At 44.2% G+C, this 22,434-nt stretch overlaps 1 protein-coding gene across 1 annotated transcript in view; it reads right to left on the bottom strand.

Annotated features, from left to right (window-relative positions):
* The window catches only part of SLCO3A1 (solute carrier organic anion transporter family member 3A1), a 143,403-nt gene extending 130,630 nt beyond the window's left edge, over positions 1 to 12,773 (bottom strand). Inside the window, 2 exon segments of the mRNA XM_087972827.1 lie at positions 12,349 to 12,440; positions 12,443 to 12,773. Of these exon segments, the coding sequence (XP_087828953.1) occupies positions 12,349 to 12,440; positions 12,443 to 12,536 (186 nt within the window). The 5' untranslated portion in view covers positions 12,537 to 12,773.
* Positions 12,774 to 22,434: the final 9,661 nt, after the last annotated feature.

The following is a 22,434-nucleotide window of genomic DNA, read 5'->3' on the forward strand; positions in this document are numbered from 1 at the left end:
TTAGAAACAGAACAGGCGCACGATGCTGCTCCTTTTCAAAGAGATGCATGTATGGAACAAGGAACGTTCTTCTCCCTTTACTCAGGCTGTGAAATGCTTCAGTTTGCAAATGGAACAACTAGACTAGAGTTGATGTCTACATCATAGGTAGAAATAACTGTTCCATTCAAGAAAGAAGCTACAGGTAGTCCCCAACTTACAACAATTCGTTTAGTGACTTTTCACTAAACAGCACTGAAAAAAGGGACGTATGACTGTTTTTCACACTTATGACCGCTCTAGCATCCCCACGTGATCAAAATTCAGAGTAGCAGATTAACAGAGTTGGAAGGGGTCTTATAGGTCATCTAGTCCAACCCCCCACCCAAGCAGGAGACCCTACACCATTTCTAACAGATGGCACTCCAATCTCTTCTTGAGAGCCTCCAGTGATGAAGCTCCCACAACGTCTGAAGGCAACTTCTGTTCCTTTGGTTGACTGTCCTCACTGTCAGAAAATTTCTTCTTATTTCCAGGTTAAATCTCTCCTTGACCAGTTTCCATCCATTGTTCCTTGTCTGGCCTTCAGGTGCTTTGGAAAATAGCTTGACCCCCTCCTCTCTGGGGCAGCCCCTCAAATAGTGGAAGACCGCTATCATGTCTCTCCTGGTCCTTCTCTTCCCAAGACTAGCCAGGCCCAGTTCCTGCAAGTGTTCATCATATGTTTTAGCTTCCAGTCCCCTAATCATCCTGGTTGCTCTTCTCTGCACTCTTTCTAGAGTCTCAACATCTTTTTTTATAGTGTGGTGACCAAAACTGCATGCTTGACAGCTGACTCATATTTATGACTGATTTGCAACATCCTGGAGTCATTTGATCCTCCCTTTGCAAACTTATGACAAGTAAAGTTAACGGGCAACCCAGATTCACTTAAGTTAATAACCGTGTTACTAACTTAACAACTGCAGTGATTCACTTATCAATTATGGCAAGAAAGGTCATAAAATGGAACAAATGTCTCACTTAGAAACATAAATTCTCATTCTGATGAGGAAGTCTTGCTGTCATGCCCCTGGTGGAGTCTGACTCTGAGGAAGAGGAGGATCAACCAACAGGGAGTGGGAGTGTGGCTCCAGAGGTGGTGGAGGAGGCTGGGGAAGGGCAGAGGCCAGCTGAGCAGTCAGAGGAGGACCCAGGCCCATCCCCTATCCATCCTAGGTCACACAAGGAGGAGAGGATCAGGGAAAAGCGAGGTTTACTCAAGAGGAGATTACCATGAGCCTCCTCGTGGCTTGCAGGTGGGAGCTATGTATATAAGTTTACAACTGCGCAGTTAGAATTGCTGAAGTCAATTAGTGTTCACCTTGAAAGAGGCTTATCTTTGCTGGCGTTCTTCTCATGGACTTTTCTCCGTTATTTTCCTGGAGTTTATAATTAGTTATCTTGGCTTGCTTGAAAGGTAGCAATAGCATGTAGATGTACATACTGCTTCATCATGCTTTCAAGCAGTTTACAGAGTTAACATATTGCCCCACAAACAAAATCCAGTTTTGTTCACCACATTATAAAAAAGATGTTGAGACTCTAAAAAAAGTACAGAGAAGAGCAACCAGGATGATTAGGGGACTGGAGGCTAAAACATACAACGAATGGTTGCAGGAACTGGGCCTGGCTAGTCTAGTAAAGAGAAGGACCAGGGGAGACATGATAGAGGTCTTCCAATATTTGAGGGGCTGCCACAGAGTGGAAGGGGTCAAGCTATTTTCCAAAGCACCTGAAAGCCAAATAAGGAATAATAGATGGAAACTGAACAAGGAGAGATTTAACCTGGAAATAAAGAGAAACTTTCTGACAGTGAGAACAATCAACCAATGGAACAGAAGTTGCCTTCGGAAGTTGTGCGAGCACCATCACTTGAGACTTTCAAGGAGAAATTGGACTGCCACTTGTCAGAAATGGTGTAGGGTCTCCTGCTTGGGCAGGGGGTTGGACTAGATGACCTACAAGGTCCCTTCCAACTCTGATTATCTGTTATCTGTTATAAACATCTGGGTCCTCATTTGACCGACCTCGGAAGGATGGAAGCCTGAGTCAACCTTGAGCCTGGTGAGATTCGAACTGCTGGCAGTGGCCAGAGTCAGCCTACAATACTGCATTCTAACTATTGTGCAGGCAGGCAGGCAGGCAGGACAATAGCAAGACTTAGATACTACTTCACAGTGCTTCATAGCCCTCTCTAAGTGGTTTACAGAGTCAGTGTACTGCCCCCCAACAATTTGGGTCCTCATTTGACTGACCTCAGAAGGCCGAGTCAACCTTGAGCCAGTTAGGATCAAACTGCTGGCAGTCGGCAGAATTAGTTACAATTCAGTTTCTCTATTCCCTTCAGGTATCTTGATTTAGATGATTTGGCTTCATAAAGTTATTATTTTTTTTCGGATCCTTTTAGGCAACCTACCAGCCTTGGAAAGGTAAAAGACCTTTGGGGATCAATGCCCACATTTTCTGCAAAGGGCTTCGTCCATCGATCACTTAATCACCTTCTAATCTCCACCTAAGTTTTTAGCAATACAAGGGTTTTAGCAAAAGTGTGCAAGCTAAATTACAGTTTATCCACTGAATCTTTATCTTTTACTCACTGTCTCTATTTATCATCCTTCTGAAGCATTTGCAATGCACCCATGCTTCTGTGTTTCCTGTTTGGTTTTGGTTTTTTTTTTGCAAAATGTTGGCAGGTACTTAGAAAAACAAGAACCTGTTCATATCCTTTTTGGTTCAACAGGATTTGTTCATCAGAAAACAGAAACATTTTTTCCTCGTATGTATTTCAACACTAATCATAACCATATTTTTAAAGATGTTATTCATTTTTCTTTTATTAGATTTTTATTCCTCCTTTATTGCTTCATCGGTATCTCAAGGCAGCCAACTTAATATTCCTTCCTCCTCCTGTTTTCCCTGCAACAACAACCCTGTGAAGTGAGTTGGGATGAGAGGGGAGAAGTGACAATATGTGCCTTGCAACATTGTTATGCAAACTTTACCCTTGGTGTAGATGTGTTTTAGTGTTGTGATGCATGAAAAGGTGGAGTTTGCATTACCACATCATGATATCTTGACATCATCATAGTTAGGAACATAAACTGTCAATAACATTGACGCTAATTTCTAATATGGGGGTAGCAATAAATACTCAAAGGCATTGATCCTAGTTTTTAAAGTCCCAGAGCATAGTCGATGGGAAGAAGAAAAAAGGAAGGACTCCTTAAATTAAATACTACAAGAAGATGCATGAATTGGCCAAGGAAAAATGCTTAGTTTGCACTACACTCTTAATATGATTACTGAATTGACATTGCGTTTAGACAATACCATGAACCAAAGTTATGGTTTGTCTGGCTTCACACAACATGTTGAACCATAAGCAGAGAACCCAAAAAGTACTTTTTTTCAAAAGGCCAACCTCTTTTTTTTCAAAACAGGTCAGTAAAATGAAGACTCAGATTGTTGGGGGCAATACGTTGACTCTGTAAACGGCTTAGAAAGAGCTGTAAAAGCACTGTAAAGCGATAGATAAGTCTTAAGTGTTGCTGCTATTGCTACTCACACATGGCGACTACGGTGGCTTACAAAGACATCAAAGCACAACATAAAATAAAAATAAAAAGAATAAAAGAATACTCCCCAACCCACCCACCCCCACACTGGCGACAACACACATTCATACCAGCCATTTAATGGGCTCCACCCTGCTCTGAATTTAGCTTTAGTTTGGCAAGACTTTGTCCATTAGGAGCAAACAAATAAGGGATTCAACTCAATTGAATCTCATCTCTAGGATTGGGCCCCAATTCGCCACTGGCCTACAGGTAGCCCTCAAGTTACATTTAGCGACCATTCAAAGTTACAACAGCACTGAAAAAAATGACTTATGATCATTTTTGTGATGACTCGTGGCATGGCACAAAGGCAACACAGTCAAATAAGCAATAAGAGTCCCTTTATTATCTCCAACTTTGTCCCCAATGTCCAGGTTACCTTCGGCTGGAGAAAAACTCTCCCAGGAACAGCCTTTAATGTAGAAAATTCAGTCCAAAACAAGGTACACACAAACTGTAACTTAAAATCCAAACAAACCAAACTGAAGTAATTAGCTTGACAGGGCAGAAGAAGAAATTCAGACTTGAAAGCAAAACTCACACAGTTGGGAAGACGCCAGGAACACAGATAAGCCACAATGATACAACATAAAGTCACGTTTGCTCCCAACAGCTTGCTGCACGTAGCTTCCTTTTTTATACACTGTGATAACTTCCCAGCTGCAGCTAATGAAGAGAATCAGGGCCCTTTCCTCCCCCGTAAGCCATGCAACCCACCTTGCTCTCTTCTCCATTCCTCCCTGCGTGCCCTAGGATGAAGAAGGAATGGGCCTGGGTCTTCTTTTGAATTCCATCTCCCTTACTCTACCTCTCCCCTGCTCTGCCCACCTGGACAGCCATATATCACCCATGGCCATGTGATCAAAATTCAGAGGCTTGGCAACTGACAGAAATTTATGACTGTTGCCATGTCCCAAGATCAGTTGATCCCCTTTTGCGACCTTCTGCCAAGCAAAGTCAACGGGAAAGTCAGTTTCACTTAACAACCCCTGTTACTAATTTAATAACTGCTAGTGATTTACTTGACAAAGGCAGCAAGAAAGGTCATAAAACGGGACAAAACTCACTTAACAACTCTCTCACTCAGCAACAGAAATGTCGGGCTCAATTATAAGCCAAGGACTATCTGTACTTTTTCTATTTTTATTGATACTAATGGCTTCAACTTGTCTTTAACTGCTCTGGGAAGTAGAGTTTTATTTCATTTAATTTTAAAAACACAAGACATGGGAGTTAAGAGAGCCACAAAACAGCTCTGGTAGTTGCTTGTCTTGGATGATGCATTTCAGTTATTTTCCTGGCTCAGGACAAAGGACATTTTTCCAGCTCCTTCTCCTGATTGCCTGGAGGCCGGCTGCTCTTCCCAAAGGCGGATGAGGACCAAGCTTAAGCTAAACTCGGCATTATGATGTTAACTTCCACTGGATCTTTGCCAGAAAAAACTCTGCTCGTTCGTTCAGTGCTAATGTCTATTTTCAAAGTGCTCGTGGGCTAATTAAAGAGGAAGAGAAAACGAAAATATAAACAGATCATTATAGAGAATGCAAAAATAGCAGGGTCTGTGTCTGTGAAACTCTCTCCCAATCTGAGTTGGAACAGTGGGGCAGACCTCACCCTAAGTGAATCTGGTGACATGTCATGGCACCAGGCATCCTTTTCAGGGAGGAACAATTTCACTCCAGAACAAGGCAAGATGGCATAAGAATGCTATCAACTGGGCCATTTTGTTAGATATTCCCGGCGTCGTTACCAAGGCTACGTCAGGAGGGAAAAAAAACATGGAAGTGCAAGCAGCCTCGCAGGGCTAGAAGAGCCAAGCAGAGAAAATTCCTGTGTCTCGATTATTTTCCAAGTTTAAAATAAAAACTAAATCACGAAAGGAATAAAGAAAGAAAAAAGAAAGAGAAAGAGAGAGAGAGAGAGAGAGAGAGAGAGAGAGAGAGAAAGAGAGAGAGAGAGAGAGAGAGAGAGAGAGAGAGAGAGAGAGAAAGAAAGAAAGAAAGAAAGAAAGAAAGAAAGAAAGAAAGAAAGAAAGAAAGAAAGAAAGAAAGAAAGAAAGAAAGAAAGGAAGGAAGGAAGGAAGGAAGGAAGGAAGGAAGGAAGGAAGGAAGGAAGGAAGGCACAATGTTTAATTTTCTGCCATACCATTTATTCTTTTTTTTCTGAATTTACTTGTCAATAATTATTTTATTGTAATTTTGGAATTCTGGCATTAATCTCAAGAGTTAGCTAATCTTGCTGGAAGGAAAAGTATAAAATGTTTTTATTAAATTAGATACTACATTATCATAGTACAAAAGCTTTTTGTGCTGTATGTGCAAAGTTGCAACTTTATGTCCTGTTCCAATAGTGAATAAAAAATAGTTTATCATTCCTTCCTTCCTTCCTTCCTTCCTTCCTTCTTTCCTTCCTTCCTTCCTTTACTACCTCCCTCCTCTCTTTCTTTCCTTCTTTGTAGCAAAATATTTCATAAATGGTGAATCATTTAGTTATCTTTTAAACTATTTTGTACGCAAGTCAAGAGCACATTTGACTCTGGCAATCAAGGACAAGACAAACTTTATAAATAACACATTGAATACTTTTATTCAACATGTTTATCTCACTTACCAAATTTACATGGTCATTTATACATGCACGTATTCAGACAAGCAAACTTATCACTCTGTTCTCCTCCAGGGTTATACAGAACACCAAAAATAGCAAGTCAAGGACATAAGATATGGGAATAGAAAAGAAGATGGTGTTAAATGCTATATTGCAGCTGCCATTAGATGGGCCCATAGTTATTGGTCTCCATCACTCAAGACAACTGTGATCCACCGAAGCTTTATGATAAAACTAACTCAAAAATATATTCACATAATTCTGTAAGTCGGAGACAACTAAAGCACCTAAGTAAACCATAACTAAAAAACTGCAGAGAAGAGCAACAAAGATGATTAGGAAACTGAAGGCTAAAACATATAAAAAACATTTGCTGGAACTGTATATCTCTAGTCTGATGAAAAGAAGGACTAGGGATGACATGATAGCAGAGTTCCAATATCTCAGTGGCTGCCACAAAGAAGAGGGAGTCAAGCTATTCTCCAAAGCACCAGAAGGCAGGACAAGAAACAATGGATGGAAACTAATCAAGGAGAGAAGCAACCTAGAACTAAGGAGACATTTCCTGACAGCGAGAACAATTAACCAGTGGAACCACTTGCCTCCAGAAGTTGTGAATTCTCCAACACTGGAAGTTTTTAAGAAGAAATTGGATAACCATTTGTCTGAAATGCTATAGGGTTTCCTGCCTAAACAAGGGGTTGGACTAGAAGACCTCCAAGGTCCCTTCCAACTCTGTTATTCTGTTCTAAACATAGGATGTTATGAGAACGAACCTACCATTTCATTAATGGGTTAAATAGATACAAAGCCACAGCTGGAACATAACTCAAATGTCATGATATCATCAGCAAATGGCATGAACCGAATGACTGGCTCAAAATATGCATGATGCTACTCGCCCTTGTATATTTAATAGTACCGTAGCAGTGAAGAATCCCTGTGTTTGTTCAACTCTCCCCAAAAACTTCAAAATAAGTTTCAATGAAATGGGTTTAGGACTGGTGAAACGGGAATCAGTTCTTGACACGTTTCTGCTTTGCATATTCTCAGCTGTCATTGTGCATAACCAGCTGGGAAATAAATACAGCCATGCAGTCCAATTTGATAGAAAAAAGGGGAAAAAAACAGCTTCTCTCCCCCCACCAGCTAGGTTATTTCTTTGAACTCATGAAATCTGGCCTTGTCCCGCCCCCCACCCCAAAGCTACTGTCATTAATCACCCCAATTAGCAAGGTCTCTGCTCCTTTTCCAGACCCCTAATTTGCCTCCTACTTTTAAGTCAGAGTCATGGAGTAAACCCACCAAGAAGGTGTTTATAGCACATTTTGCTCTGGGAAAATAAGCATTGGAGGGGGGGAAAATACAGCAATGCCAGCTATCAAAGAACCCCACCAATCTCTTCCTGGTGCAAAGATAGAGCATTATGTTTGAAGGAAATGTGATCTTGTTTGCATGAAAACCAATTAAAATTCCTATTTGGTCCTGTAAATATAAGCCACCAAAAGCATCACTAGAAGTGAAAATCATCAGACTACGTCCCATTTGCTTTAGTCACGTCACGCATGCAAATTGATGCTAGGAATGGTTTCATGAATCAAGAAGAAGGGAGAAGTAAAAGAACACACTGGCTTGATAACGTCAAAGCTGGTGCGAAGTTGAACATCCAACATTTGAAAGAAGCTGCTCATGGAGAGCTCTTGCCTATAAAGTCTCCAAGAGCTGGACACGACCGAACAGTTGAAACAACACCTAATAGAAGTCACATCCAATCCACAGGTCCTGGTTAAAATCCCACTCTGCAATTCTGCAGTCCAGAGAGAAAATATTAATAAGCTACATCTCCCGACACCCTGCCCAGCATAGTTCATGCTGGCTTCAGACTATTGGAAGACCTATCTTCATGTACTTGCAACCAGCTTTCTGTGCTACCAACCGAAACTTTCCATGCATTGTTGGGCTAGTTTTCATCATGATGATAGCAACAGCAATAGCCCTTAGACTTATATACTGCTTCACATCCTGCTTTACATCCTTCTCTAAGTGGTTTTCAGAGTCAGCCTATTGCTCCCAACAACCTGGGGGCCTCATTTACCCACCTTGGAAGGATGGAAGGTGGAGTCAACCTTGAGCCTAGTGAGGATTGAACCGCTGGCAGTTGGCAGAATTAGCCTGCAATACTGCATTCTAACTTCTGCGCCACCACTAACTAACCACTAACTAACCAACTAACCCTTCAGAGTCTGACTGGCTAAATAGACTTACAAAGGTCTTTCTTCCCCCACCTTTATTTTAATCTGATATACATGTCAGAAGCAGGAATAAATTATATTTGCAATACAAGCTGTACAATCCTACCACAGCATAGCTATAGATTTATCTTGGGATACACTTCTGCTCATTAGAGAACCATCCATAGATGTTTCTCACACGAAATAGATAGGCTTTAAATGTTAGTGTTAAAAAATCTCTAGGGTTAAAAAAAAAAGTAAGGGGAATTCCAGATGTTTTTAATGATGCGACAGGTCCCTAGCCTTGCATTACCTGTAAAAGTTAAAGGCTAACTTTTTTGTGTGATCATTTATTAAAGCTGCTGCAATAACTCTGAAGGTTCAGAACAAAGTTCCAATTTCTAAGGTAAAAGAATTATAATTAAAAGTATGGAAACATTATGTTTCCTGTGAAATTTGGAATGATAGTGAAGTTACGGGACCAAAGAATAAATAAAGCAAACAGCAACATAAAATTCTGTCTACCTTCAGCTACAGGGCAAAATTAATAATTTCCTACCACTTAATGGAAGACATTTGTAGAATAATGAAAAAAACCAGCTTGTGCATTCATTATTCTAAAACAGGCATGCTATTTGGGGCACGTTTCTGGCAGCTCAGGTTAAAATAAAAAGTGACTTAGAAGGAATAAAAAAAATCTATCTAAGAAAGGGAACAAGTGCTCAAATAGAGAGGCTCCAAATTAATTAAATTCCAGGGAGTTTCTTCAATAGGATTAGAACTTTCCCACCCGTATCCCGGGTAAGACTGTAATTATGACATCACCCGGAGTCTATAGCCCGATGTTATATGAAGGCATATTTTTTTCAAATTGTAAGCCTGTCATATAGAGTCTATCTCTGGACCAAAGTTTCTGATGCTTACTTTGGATAAGGAAGGAAATAAAGCAAGTCAACTTGATTTAAATAAATATGAAAAGCAGAAGGAAAGCTCAGAGTTACAGAATCAAGCCTGGCCTCTCACAAGGTTTTTGTTGTTGTCGTGGTTGGTTGTTTGCACAGAACTAAGATCCCACCATGGTATTCTGCACATCTGTTCATCCTCAGAAACTGTATTTGTGTATCTATTTTTAATTATATTTTAAAAAAATGCTTTGAAGAGTGGGTTGCACTAAAGTCCATTGAATAGGTACTTTTATCAAGTGGGAAATGAACTGCACTGAATAAAACACTTAAATGCCCAGCCCAGACTTGCATTGCAAAGTACCTTCCTTAAAATACTTTCCACTGTTTTATTTTTGCAAAAACTAACCAGAGGATTCGGCCACTTCTCTGTACCCCATTTGGCTAAATCAACCAACCTGGGCACAGCCCTATGCTATGAACAGGCCTTGGACACTGAAAAGCCAAAGCGGATGGGATGGCGTTCATAATTGCCCCGCTGCCGTTTTGAGCAACAGAAAATTTTGGGCTCAGTTGCGGTCATAAGTCGAGGACAATCTGTACCCTTTTGCCTTTTCTCCCTGGTCTAGTTCTGAATGCATCTTCTCTTCCCTTCCCCACCCAGAGAGATTGCCCCATAGCAAATACTGAGTCACCTGGATGGCTCCACAGAGATCCACAAGGCCAAGGTTTGCAAAAATGCATTTTCCTTTCCTCGCCCTCTTCCATTTTTCAGTTTCTCCTGGGCCATTGTGAGATCCTGTCTTCTGGAAAGCTCGCCACACTTAGGAAGCACAATCCACAGTGGGTCCCCTTCCAGGTGTGGCTGAGAATGCCAGGAGCTGTTACTCCCAACACATCTGGAAGGCAGTACATTCAGGAGTCTGTAACCAGGATCACTACATTGTCGCCAGCGGGCAGAGAGAACTGCAAGCCAAAAACGCAAGGGTCTCTGCCTCAGAGACCTTACAATTCTTTATTTATTTAAAGTGACCACTCTCCTCTCCCCTCCCCCCAATCCCCAGTCTTAAAGGGCCTTTAAACAGCAATGTCATCTTTGGACATTAGCAAGTGATGATGGTGCTTATTTCTCTGTGAAGCCTCTGCAGATTAACGGCTGTTATCAGGGACAAGCAAGGTTCCCCCCCCTTCTCTCTCTCTCTCCCCAAGTCAGCTGATGCTTTGCGTTTCAAAGGAGAAGACATGGGGGAGGGAGGGAGCCGGATAGAGAGATGAATTTATCCATTGGCATTTTGACTTCTAGCGCAGGGAGGAAGTTTTTGTTTGAAACCCTTTTTCTAAGGTAGCTTTAGAACAGCTCTGTTAGGCAGGCCTGAAAACAAAGGCCTTATTATGATTACTAATTATTATTGTTGTTATCTCTTTTATTCATTAAACATGAGACTCAGCCAACTGAACATTTTAAAATGTATCACAAATATCATTGACTGGCACTGATGGTTGATACAGGTTGTTGCCAGCATCCTAGGTATCTATTATTATGAATATTAATAAATTTATATGCTGGCTGGCTCCCAGGGATTCTGGGAGGCTTACAAATTATTTCAAACACGGAACACAAGAAACCCAAAGAAGGGCCAGAAAAAAAAAGTTAAAAAGAGAATGGGGTTTACTGAAAGCAGAAGTGCCATGGAAGTTTTGATGATCAACTCCAATTGGTCTACGTGGCCACACTGGAACTGTAATTCCAAATATCTGTCAAACTTCACTGCACTCAGTTAAGCTAAAGCACCCAACAATTGCAATTCCTTTGCAACGGGCTGAACCCAATGGTAGGCAGCTGCAATTCAGCTGCGCCAGCTGCTTCAACCCAATCCCTATGGTCAGTTGCTGGATTATCGGAACCTGAATTTAATTTAATAAACCACACTCAAGTCCATTCATTTAATAAACCATGCCCACCTACCAGTTAGGTTTTTTTAAAAAAGTATTTAAGTCTTTCCTGCAGCTGCAAGGAATTAAAAGCTGAGGTCACCTTATCAACTCCGCACCTCTCACGACTTACTCTCTTCCTACTTGCTCCATACTACTACTCTCCGTCCCTGGCAAGGAGCAATTGGAATCCGTTTCATTAACCAGGGGACTCGGGAGGCCCTTCTTCCCTCTGGAAAGGAGGACCCCAATTCTTAAAAGCGACCCCAACCAAGCGCAGGAACGTCCGCTTAGCCAGGGGCGCCTCTCAGAAAGCGATCCCCCTCGGATCTTCCACTTTCGGGAAAAGGAAACCCTTCAGTCGGGGGTCGCCCCGACTAACTCTCGCCCCTGCCCGCCGGGTCCGAGCGGGGCTAAGCCGGCTAAGGGATTTTAGCTCTTCCAGGGTCAATCCAAGACCACGGCAGGCAGGCAGGCAGGCAGGCAGGGCGGCCGTGGAAGGCGAAGACCCGGGCAGTGGGACCGGGGAGAGAAGGGGGAGCTGCGCCTGGCTGGCCGGCGGTGTCAGTCAAAGGCAACCTGCGCCAAACACGCCCCTTCGCAGCACCTTCGCGCCTCCCGCAAGCCTGGCACAAGACCCGGGCAAGAAGCGGCCGAGAGACAGGCAGGCAGGCAGGGAGCACCGCCAACACCACGCAAGCTGCTCGGTCCTTCGTCCGCCAATGCAACCCGGGCTCAGCTCTCCGCGCTCGGGCGGGGCAGGGACAGAGCAGCCCCGGAGCCGGAGGGTCTCGGGTTTTTTTTTGGGGGGTTTTGCAAAGCGATGGGAGCCAACAGGCAGAGACACCCCCTCCCCTCCCCAAATGAAGCTGAATATAGGCATCCCAGGATCCAATCTTGCGTCGGTCACCGGGATCGCTGACAAGCCCCCCTCCACATCCCCGGTCCTCTCCTCCTCTCCTTCCAAGCGCCTGGTCCCTCTCTCGCCTCCCTCCCAGGCTGGGCCGCCCCCACCCTCCTCCTCCTCCTCCCGCTCACCAGGTAGGCGCCCACGGTGCCCTGGGCCAGCATCAGGACGCACTCGGACACCAGGAAGACCTGGATGCTGGCGAAGCGCGAGTCCTTCTTTTCCGCTTCTTGGCGCGCTGCGCTTCGTCCCCTTGCAGCTCGCCGCCGCTGCCGCTGCCGCCACCCGTCGAGGAGCCGCGGGACTTCTTCGCCTGCATCCTCCGCCTCCCCTGCTCTCCTGCGCGGCGGGTCCCCGAGGCTCCCCTTGGCCGCCTCCCCGCGCGAGCTGCCCAGCCGCGGCGGCTCCAATCAGATGCCCCGAGCCGGCTGCTGCTGCTGCCGCCCCCGGCGCTCGCCTCCCTTCCTGCCGGCACCCGCCGCCGCCGCCGCCGCCTCTAGCGCTGCCATGGCCGGCTGGCTCTCCGCACGCCTCTTTCCTCCGCCCGCTCCGAAGGCTCCCCCTTCCTCCGCGCTTTCCCCTCCCCTCGCGCGGCCGCCGTGCCAGCTCCGGCTCTCGGGCGCTGCCGTGGCCGCCGCCCGCTGCTGGAGGGGCGCCAAGGGGCCGGGAGGGGCATCTCCGAGGAAGGGTGCGGTGAGAGGGACGGCCGCTGGGAGAAGGGAGGCGGCCACTCTCGGCCTTTTCCAGGGGGAGCGTCCTGGGGCTCGGCGGGGCTGGTGGAGAGGGGAAGGCGAGCTCTCCGGCGGGCTGAGAAGGGGGAAAGTGTGGGGGGCTGGCTGCCTTCCCACGACCGCCTTAGCCCCGGGCTGTGCTTAGTGGGACTCTCGGCCTTCCCCTCACTGGAAGCTGACGCCTGGTCACTCTGGGTTGGGTCCACACGACCAAGAGAGCCGGCTTTGGGTTCAGCCAGTCCTGGTGGAGGGTTCCTACATTGGGCTAAATGCCTGCCCTGTTGTGTGAACTGTTATCACGGCCTGAAGAGTACTTCTGGGTTAGGCTTAAAAATAAATAAATAAATAAATAAAAGTCAAGGTAGCAACCACCGTGGTACAATTGGAGCTCCCCAAATGATACCTATACAAATAGGTGGAGCTTTGTTTGTATGGATGTGGATGCCATTTTGACTTTTTTTTAAACCCGATATGCCTCTGCTTCCACTGCTTTGCAAACCTGACCCTTAAAGTGGACTTTGTTCATTAACCACGGTTAAGCGAACAGGGCTGGAGCATCAGGTGTAATCTATCTATCTATCTATCTATCTATCTATCTATCTATCTATCTATCTATCTATCTATCTATCTATCTATCTATCTACCGTCCTACCTACCTACTTATAATCTATTATCCTACCTACCTATCATCTATCCATCCATCCTACCTATCTTGAGAAAATGGATCCAAGTCTCAAAAACTCCTCAGTCAGTGTTAAGGCTGCCCAACCATGGACAGGAAGAGGGAGATAAGTAGGTAGGTAGGTAGGTAGGTGGGTGGTAGGTAGGAAGGTGGGTAGGTAGGTTGGTAGATGGTAGGTAGGTAGGTAGGATGATGGATGCATGGATAGATGATAAGATAGGTAGGATGGATGGATAGATGATAGGTAGGTAGGATAATAGATTATAAGTAGGTAGGTAGGTAGGTAGATAGATAGATAGATAGATAGATAGATAGATAGATAGATAGATAGATAGATAGATAGCAAGAGATAATGGATACAGAGAGATGGATGAGATGATGAACGGAGAAGAAGAGATAGATGAGACAGATATGGTGGAGGGAGGGAGGGAAGGGGGAAGGGATGCTGGAGAGAACCTGGTAATGGACAAGTGGACGCAACCAAAGGGGGGAAGTGTTATTTATGTTGACATCACAAGGTCTAACTCATATGTTATGGTCATGTTCCTCCTTACAATCTTTTGGGAGTACTGTAATGTTATATAATATGTTGACAGATGAGAAAACTGGTTTTCAAAGATATGTGTATTCTACTGAATTATATAATGATACTTCGAATTTAATATGTTCAGAATAAAGATGGGTTTTTCATGCTCTAACAATAGCCAAATGAGTAATCCTTGAGAGGTGGAAAAATCTCTTTAATTCCAGAGATAAAGGGTTGTATTTCAGGGATGTGTGATTAAGCTGTTTTGGAGAAAATTATATATTTGGTTAATCAGAAAATGTCATATTACCTTTCCCATTGAGAAAACTTTTTGAGTAGCTTGGTTCACTGTTAAAAGCTTAATTTTTTTTTCTTGCAAAACACAAAATCAGGTAAACTTGGGATATAGTTGTAATTACAAGGTATTTTTTTATTTGTGTGTTCCCTTTCATGTATTTTCTTCATTAACATTTCTTTTTTGTTTGTGTGTAGGGTGACTTGTTTATTATCTTCATGTCTGTTTGAAAATGAAACAATAATAGCATTTAGAACAATAAAAATATTGGAAGGAAATCAGACCACACAGATGGACTGGGAACAGAATTACTGCCTTCACACAACCTGGGGGAATCGGTGGCTTGGAAATAGGACTTCTGAGGTGGACCTAAGTGTGGTCATTGTTCCCAAGCAAACAAGAGCCAGTAGTGTGCAACAAACGTTAGAACATTTCCAGCTGAATTAGAGGAAACATTGTCTCTGAGATGAGTGAAATCATTATTCTTCTCTGCCCTGCACTGTAGTGACCACATCTGGAGGCCTCATGTAATTCTGGGTAGCACATGTCCACAAAAACATTGAAAGTTTGGAGTGTGTTCAAGAAGGGCAACAAAGATACAGGGACTTGAGGACTTGTGGGGTCCTTGGTGCTCTCTGAGCTTGGTGGTTTTCTTGCTGACGTTTCGTTATCAAACTAGATAACATCATCACTTGATAACATCTGATCAACTGATGTTGTTGCCTCGTTTGGTAACGAAACATCTGCATCAAAACCAACATGCTCCAAGAATGCCAATAACTTTATGTAAACTATATAAACTTTATATAAACCCTGAGCTACAAATATTCTCTTATATTGGTATTTGAGGAGCTGCCTTGTGAGACCAAACCGGAGAAGAAAGGGAGCATTCAGGAACATAGTAACATGTCACAGGAATGTTGCCAAGTATTTTCCACGACCACACAAACTTCAGACCAGAAACAGACCAGACCAGACCAGAAACACCAGGTAGAAGTTGCAGCTACCTGGATTCAGTTTAAACCCAAAGAAAAATCTTCAGATGGTGGCATCTGAACAACTGTGGAACAGTCCACCTGTGGAGATTGTGAGTGTATCTCTGGAGGCTTTCAAGAAATGGCCACACAGCCATTTCTAGGATGCTTTTCTGCACGTTGCAAAGGCTTAGTAGATTATCCTTGGTATCTCCTTCAGTTTGTAACACTTTGGCCTTGAGTAGATTAATCTGTATTCTTCCTTTGTAGCTAACCAAGTGTAGGGATTCGAGACTGATGATGCAATTGACTCCTCCCTTGGGCTCAGCCTAGTCACCTCCTGCAAGGACATGGATTCAATTACATGTTTTGTGGAAGTGTGTCTTCTCAGACAGAAAACACCCCCAACATTTTTTTGATATGTTCTTTTAGGCCTCTAAGGAAGGTGTCTACATGGTAGGGTTTACCCAGTACCGTTAACCAAGTTATACATAACTTGTGAACTTGGTTAAAGGTACTGGGTAAACTATAAACATGGCTAAAAGTCTATGGAGATTCTCAGTCATCCAGGACATGGTTGTCCCAAAGGTGCTTTTTTTAAAGAGGCAACTGGACTTTCTGGTTTTTTTTTTTTTTGAAAACGTTTCACTTCTCATCCAAAAAACTTCTTCAGCTCTGAGTGGATGGTGGGGAATGGAAGGATTTATATTCCTTGCAGACAGCTGGTCATTTGCTTTCTTTTGGAGAATTGTTGAGGCCACTTGGAGGTTTATCTCTGTCCTCAGGATCATCTGAGTAGTGCAAATGGGTATGGAGCCTTCTTGACTGCAGAATGTTTTCTGTCCTGTGTCCCTTCACTGTTGAAGCAGAGGTGGTAATCAGCAGGTTCTGACCAGTTCTGGAGAACCGGTAGCGGAAATTTTGAGTAGTTCGGAGAACCGGCAAATCCCACCTCTGACTGGTCCTGCCCCCATCTCTTCTCTGCCTCCCATTGAGTCCCAGCTGATTGGCTGGGTCTTCTTTGGTTGCCCTGCACAGGAGAACGGAGCTGGAAAGCAGGTTAGTGAGGTGGAGGCAGTATCCTTCCCCTGCCACGCCCACCAAGCCACCTCCATAGAATCGGTAGTGAAAAAAAATTGAATCCCACCATTGTGTTGAAGACAGGTGCAGGCTGCTGGGTTGAGCCTGTGTTGTCTGCATCTCAAACTGAAGTGCAAATGTAAACATGGGCTGATTTGGTTTCCAAAATCCTACAAATTAAATGCTTAGCTTCATGCCCACAAGATTGAGTGTCATTGTGAAGTCAAGTTGGACTCTGAGCTCAGAGAGACTTGGCATCAAGACACACTAGTTGTTGGTTTATTAAATCTCCCTTTTCTACAAATCCCAGCAACTACCCTCTTTCCCCCTTGCATTGGACAAACTGAACTTTCACTGGTGGAAAGGATTAGAGGCAGCCCTCGTCTTACGACTTACAATTAAGTCCAAATTTCCCATTGATAAGCAAGACGGTTGCCTAAGTGAATGTGGCTTCCCCGTTGACTTTGCTTGTCAGAAGGGCCAGAAAAGGGGATCATATAACCCCAGGATTCTGGAACTGTCATAAAGACATGTCAGTGGCCAAGCATCTGAATTTTGATGACATGACCAAGGTGGGCTGCTGGGGGTTTGCGGGGGTTCAGGAGAGCCCCTAGCTAAGATTCTGTGCAGTTTGGAGAACCCCCAAATCCCACTCCTGGCTGGCCTGCCTACCCCTCCCCTCCCAGGAGTCCCCCACGTGGCCCGTTTTGGATGCAGGTAAGTACAGGGCGTGCATGGAGGCTTGGGGAGGCTTGGGGGGGGTGAAAAATGGGCCACCTGGACAGAGGTGCTATTCAGCAGGTTCTGACCAGTTCTGGAGAACCAGTAGCGGAAATTTTGAGTAGTTAGGAGTACCGGCAAATCCCACCTCTGACTCGCACTGCCCCCATCTATTCTCTGCTTCCTGAGTCCTAGCTGATTGGCTGGGTCTTCCTCTACAGGAGAACGGAGGTGGAAAGCAGGTTAGTGGTGGGGAGGGAATGGAGATTTTACAGTATCCTTCCCCTGCCCTGCCTACTAAGCCATGCCCACAAAACCGGTAGTAAATTTTTTTTTAAATCCCACCACTGCTCCAGGAAGTTCAGGAAGGCTGGAAATGGGCCCGTTTCCGGCTTCCAGAGAGCTTCCGGAGCCCGGGGAGGCCATTTTCGCCCACCTGGAGGCTTGACGAAAGCCTGCAGAATCTGGGCAGGACAAAAATGCCGCCCCCACCTGGCCATAATGCAGGAGGCCGACTAGGCCATGCCTACCACGGCCACACCCACCCAACAACCAGGCAGAGAACCATTGCTAAAAATTTTGAAGCCCAGCCCTGGACATGACCATGGGGAAGCTGCAACGTAGCTGTAAAACTGGTCATGAGTTGTTTTTTTCAGTGCCATTGGAACTTTGAAGCATCACTAAACAAATGATTGTACGTTGAGGACTACCTGCTTGACCTTTTAGGTCCAAGCTATATTTTTACAAGTCCACCCATTGCAAAGAAAGGTAGTCACTGGATCTGTGAGGAGGCAGCTCTGATCCAACACCAACCATCCATTTGAAATACCAAGTTAGTTACTTTGCTTTATTTTATTTGTTTGTCAAACATGCACAATAATAATGAGTATGAACACAAACAAGAACAAAAGAAGTAAATACAGATAAATGGGGACAATAAGACAGGGACGGTAGGCATGCTGGTGCACTTATGCATGCCTCCTTTAAGGACCTCTTAGGAATTGGGTGAGGTCCAGGGTAGACAGTTTGAGGTTGAAGCTGCGAGGGGTTGAGGCTGTAACCACAGAGTCGGGTAGGGCATTCCAGGCGTTGACCACTCTGTGGCTGAAGTTGTATTTTCTGCAATCGAGTTTTGAGTGGTTTACCTTGAGTTTGTATTGATTGTTTGCCCGTGTATTATTGTGGTCGAGGCTGAAGAAGTCATTGACAGGCAAGATGTTGTAGCAGACAATTTTACATACTATGCTTAGATCGGACCACAGGCAGTGCAGTTCCAGATTGTCCAAGCCCAACATTTCGAGCCTGGAGGCATAAGGGATTCTATTGTGAGTCGAAGAGTGGAGTACTCTTCTCAAGAAATACCTCTGGATCCACTTAATCGATATACAGTGTGGGTTCCAGGCGGATGAGCTGTATTCAAGAATTGGTCGGGTAAAGGTTTTGTATGTCCTGGTTAGCAATTCAATGTTACCGGAGAAGAAGCTTCACAAAATAAGGTTTACAACTCTTAAAGCCTTTTTGGCGATGCTGTTACAGTGAGCTCTGGGGCTTAGATAGTTTGAGATGAGTACTCTTAGGTCCTTAACAAAGTGAGGGTCATCACATGGCCATGCCCACCTAGACAGGCCCACAGAACCAGTTGTTAAAAAATTTGAATCCCACCCCTGGACTACCTGTATTTGAAATAGGCCCAGGAATAGAAGAACAACTGAATTGCAAAGACTTCTTCTGGATTCTCTTGGATATCTCATTAGATGGCAATCTGCTCAGCCCTCAGCTGTTCTGTGCAACAGCCTTTTTGCCTCTGCTCTGCTCCTTCCATCCTGCAAACAGCAGTGTGGTCCCAGAGTGACTTGTAAACAAACCCCAACCACAGTGCACCACCCTCTGCTCCCTCTTGGCCAGAAACGTGCGACAAAGGTTGACAAACATTTTCCTGTGCTTCAGACCATACTCTTTTCCACTGCAGCTCCTTTTTTCTCTTTTTTTCCCAAGGGGCTATATTTTAACCACCACCACCCCGGCAGCTGTCAGGACCGCTTGGTCCACAAGTCACTCCCAGAAGACATGAGTTCTTTAACTTGTTCTCACCCTGGACCTGAAGAACAACAAAGTCTTCTTCTGTCTGTGTGTCACACCTGAACAATTGCTGACATTGCCTTGCGCCTTGATTTGTGCATCTGATTAAGAACAAATATTGTGGTGCCTGGTATAATCACTCATGATCTCATGATCTCCTTCTCCTCCTCCTTCCCCTTCTCCTTCCCGTTCTGCTCCTTCTCTTCCTTCCCCTTGTCCTCCTTCTCCTTCCCCTTCTCCTTCTCCTTCCCCTTCTCCTCCTCCTCCTCCCAGATCAGCTGGGACTCGGGAGGCAGGGAAGAGATGGGGTTGGTGGGGCCAGTCAGAGGTAGGATTTGCCAGTTCTTCGAATTATTCAAAATTTTGGCTACCAGTTCTCCAGAACCTGTCAGAACCTGCTGAATACCACCTCTGCATGAAATGCATGAGAGTCGCCCTCTGACAATGCCCTGGATCGAGCAAATGGAGACAGCTTTGCTGAGAAGCGGACCCTGCCATAGTGGGCTCTATGACGACTCATCACAGCCAACACACTGCAGGACAACTCACTGCAGGACAAGAGTTACATTAATATCAAAGAACTGATAGAATAGAATCATTAAAGGATGCAAAAGGAAGGGAAGAATGAAATGTGAATGGCAAAAATTAAAATAATTTTTATTTATTGTAAATCATTAAATAGAATTGGTAAATTGTCCTGCGGCGAGTTTTCCCATGGGGAGTTGGCCATGGGGAGTTGGCTGAGACGAGTTGGCTGGGGCAAGTTGTCCCATTCCTGCCATAGTGCGGGAATAATGCTAGGAAGAAAAAGAAGTTAGATGTCGAAGAAGTTGGGATTTCAATGAGACAGGTTGGTGTGAAATGCTGAGTCAGAAAAGGGCATGTTTCTGGCTGAGAGTTATAAAAGAACCAGGCTGCTTCTATTTTATTCCACAAATGAAAGTGAAAATCCTGGGTTGATGGGCAGCAAACGCAACCAACAGCAGTTTCTTCTCTTGACAAAAGTGTCCTTGAAATGCTGTGGTGTGATCTCATTACTTATTAACTGCTCAAACTGGGACATGTCCATGGGCAAAGGAGCAAACAGTGCGCAAGACTCCCTGAGCTTTTTGCTTAAAAGCTTCATTTCACAGGCTGAACTCATTTAGATTGTTCTGATTTGCAGCTTAGTGGGGAAATTAATTTTTGAATTACTGTTAATTGCCCCTTATTTAATCAGCGTTTGTCAGTTAAATTATAGCTTTCCTACCATTATTAGTTCTTTCTTTTCTTTTCCTGTATAAATAGTAGGGTTGTGCATACTTCAGAAACGATTCAGAATAGATCCTTTGAAATGTGCCCAAGTGTGTAAGAGCACAAGTTTTTAAAAAAGGTCCAGATGCAACTCATTAAAATAGCTCTATTGTCCCCCCCCCAGGTTCTATGAAAAGAGATGCAGTTGTTTTAAAGAGGAGCTTTGAGCATGATCTTGTACATTCCAAAGCACCTGTCCTGAAAGAGATCCCGAAGAGATCTTCAACACTAAAGCCCGGTTACTTTAGTATCTGTTCCAAGGAATTGGTGGGAGATAGATCAAACGATGAAGTATGTAAAACAGAACACCTTGTTGAGAAGGAATTTCTCATGGCTTTTGAAAACCCACTTTTCTAATCTGCTTGAGTTCTTTGAAGGTCACTCAACCCACGGACAGAGGTGACTAGTTGACATTGTAGACCTGGGTTTTCAAAAATAAAATAACATGTCTCAGCTAAGCCTCGTAGGCAAGCACTCGTGGGAGAACAATTGTAGCAAAGTCCCAAAGGTGTTCTTTCAAGAGGCAACTGGTGAGTCACCAGAAAGTCCAGTTGCCTCTTGAAAAAGCACCTTTGGGACAACCATGACCTGGATGATTGAGAATCTCCATAGACATTTAGCTATGTCCCCTGGACTAGAGCTGAAGAAGCTTCTTGGATGAGAAACGAAACGTCTTCAAAGGCATCTTTGGGATAACCATGACCTGGATGACAGAGAATTGTTAGCAAAGAATTATTGCAAAAAAAAAAGTGAAGGAAAGATATTCTGTGTTCTTAGAGGGAGAAAAATGAGTTAAAGAAAATGGAATCTCAAAGGATCCAGTTAAAGAGAGCAAGGAATGATTAAGGTTAAAAGAGGCTGAGTTGATGAATATACAAAAAGTGTATTGGGTGTGGATATAAAAGGTGAAACAAGAATCCTTTGGCAAAGTGAGTAGAATTAAAAACAGAGTTGGCGATATGATTTTGGGATGCAATTTTGAATTTGAATTCTTTATTGTCATTGTACGTATATACAACAAAATTGTTCTGACCCAACCGGTTTCCCAAAGAACAAAAACAGACAAAACAGCAGCCCTCACCTTTTAAGGTTTAATAACAAATTCTGTTCTGAAGGTTGCTTTCCACTAATTAGCTCCGACAAGAAAGAGCCTTGCCAAGTTGTTTGTCAAGGCTGCCAAAAACCCAGAGATAAGAACTAATTTACAAGATTCTCCAAACACGAACTAAGATGTCCACCAGTTGAGTTTAAGAGCTTCTTTGCTGTCTGCAAAGAACATTTTTCCAAACCTGGCTTTTATCCTCTTGAGGGAGGGGACATTACCTTGCAGCCTTACTCCTGAGTCACCTGTGCTGCTATAATTGTTCTTTCCTGCAAGCAATCTTTCGTGCACGTGCACTTGGCACAGGCTCCTCGGGAACCTCCTCATCACTGCTGCCAGCCCCCACAATCTCTGAAGGCAGTAGTCTACTCCCTGATGGTTCTGGCCCTTCATCAGAGTCCTCGGTCTCCTCAGCCATCTGCACCTGCTGCCGGCTAACCACAACAGAAATTCGCGTAACACGCAGAGACCAGACCCAACATGCACACAAACATGACGATCCCCAAACAAGTGAAGTGAAGGTATGCTCAAAGCAATAGTTCAAAGATTTGTGTGGGAATTACAGTTAGCCCTCAACTTACAGCCATTCATTTAGTTCAAAGTTATAAAGGCACTGAAATGTTTTTCACACCTACGACTGATGCAGCATCTCCATGGTCACATGATCAAAATGTGGAAGCTTGGCAAATTGGCACGTATTTGTGACAGTCGGAGTGTCCCGGGGTCATGTGATCA

The sequence above is a fragment of the Notechis scutatus genome, chromosome 11, assembly GCF_049901735.1.
Source record: "Notechis scutatus isolate UNSWTSFEM ecotype Mainland chromosome 11, rNotScu1.2, whole genome shotgun sequence".
Lineage (NCBI taxonomy): Eukaryota > Metazoa > Chordata > Lepidosauria > Squamata > Elapidae > Notechis > Notechis scutatus.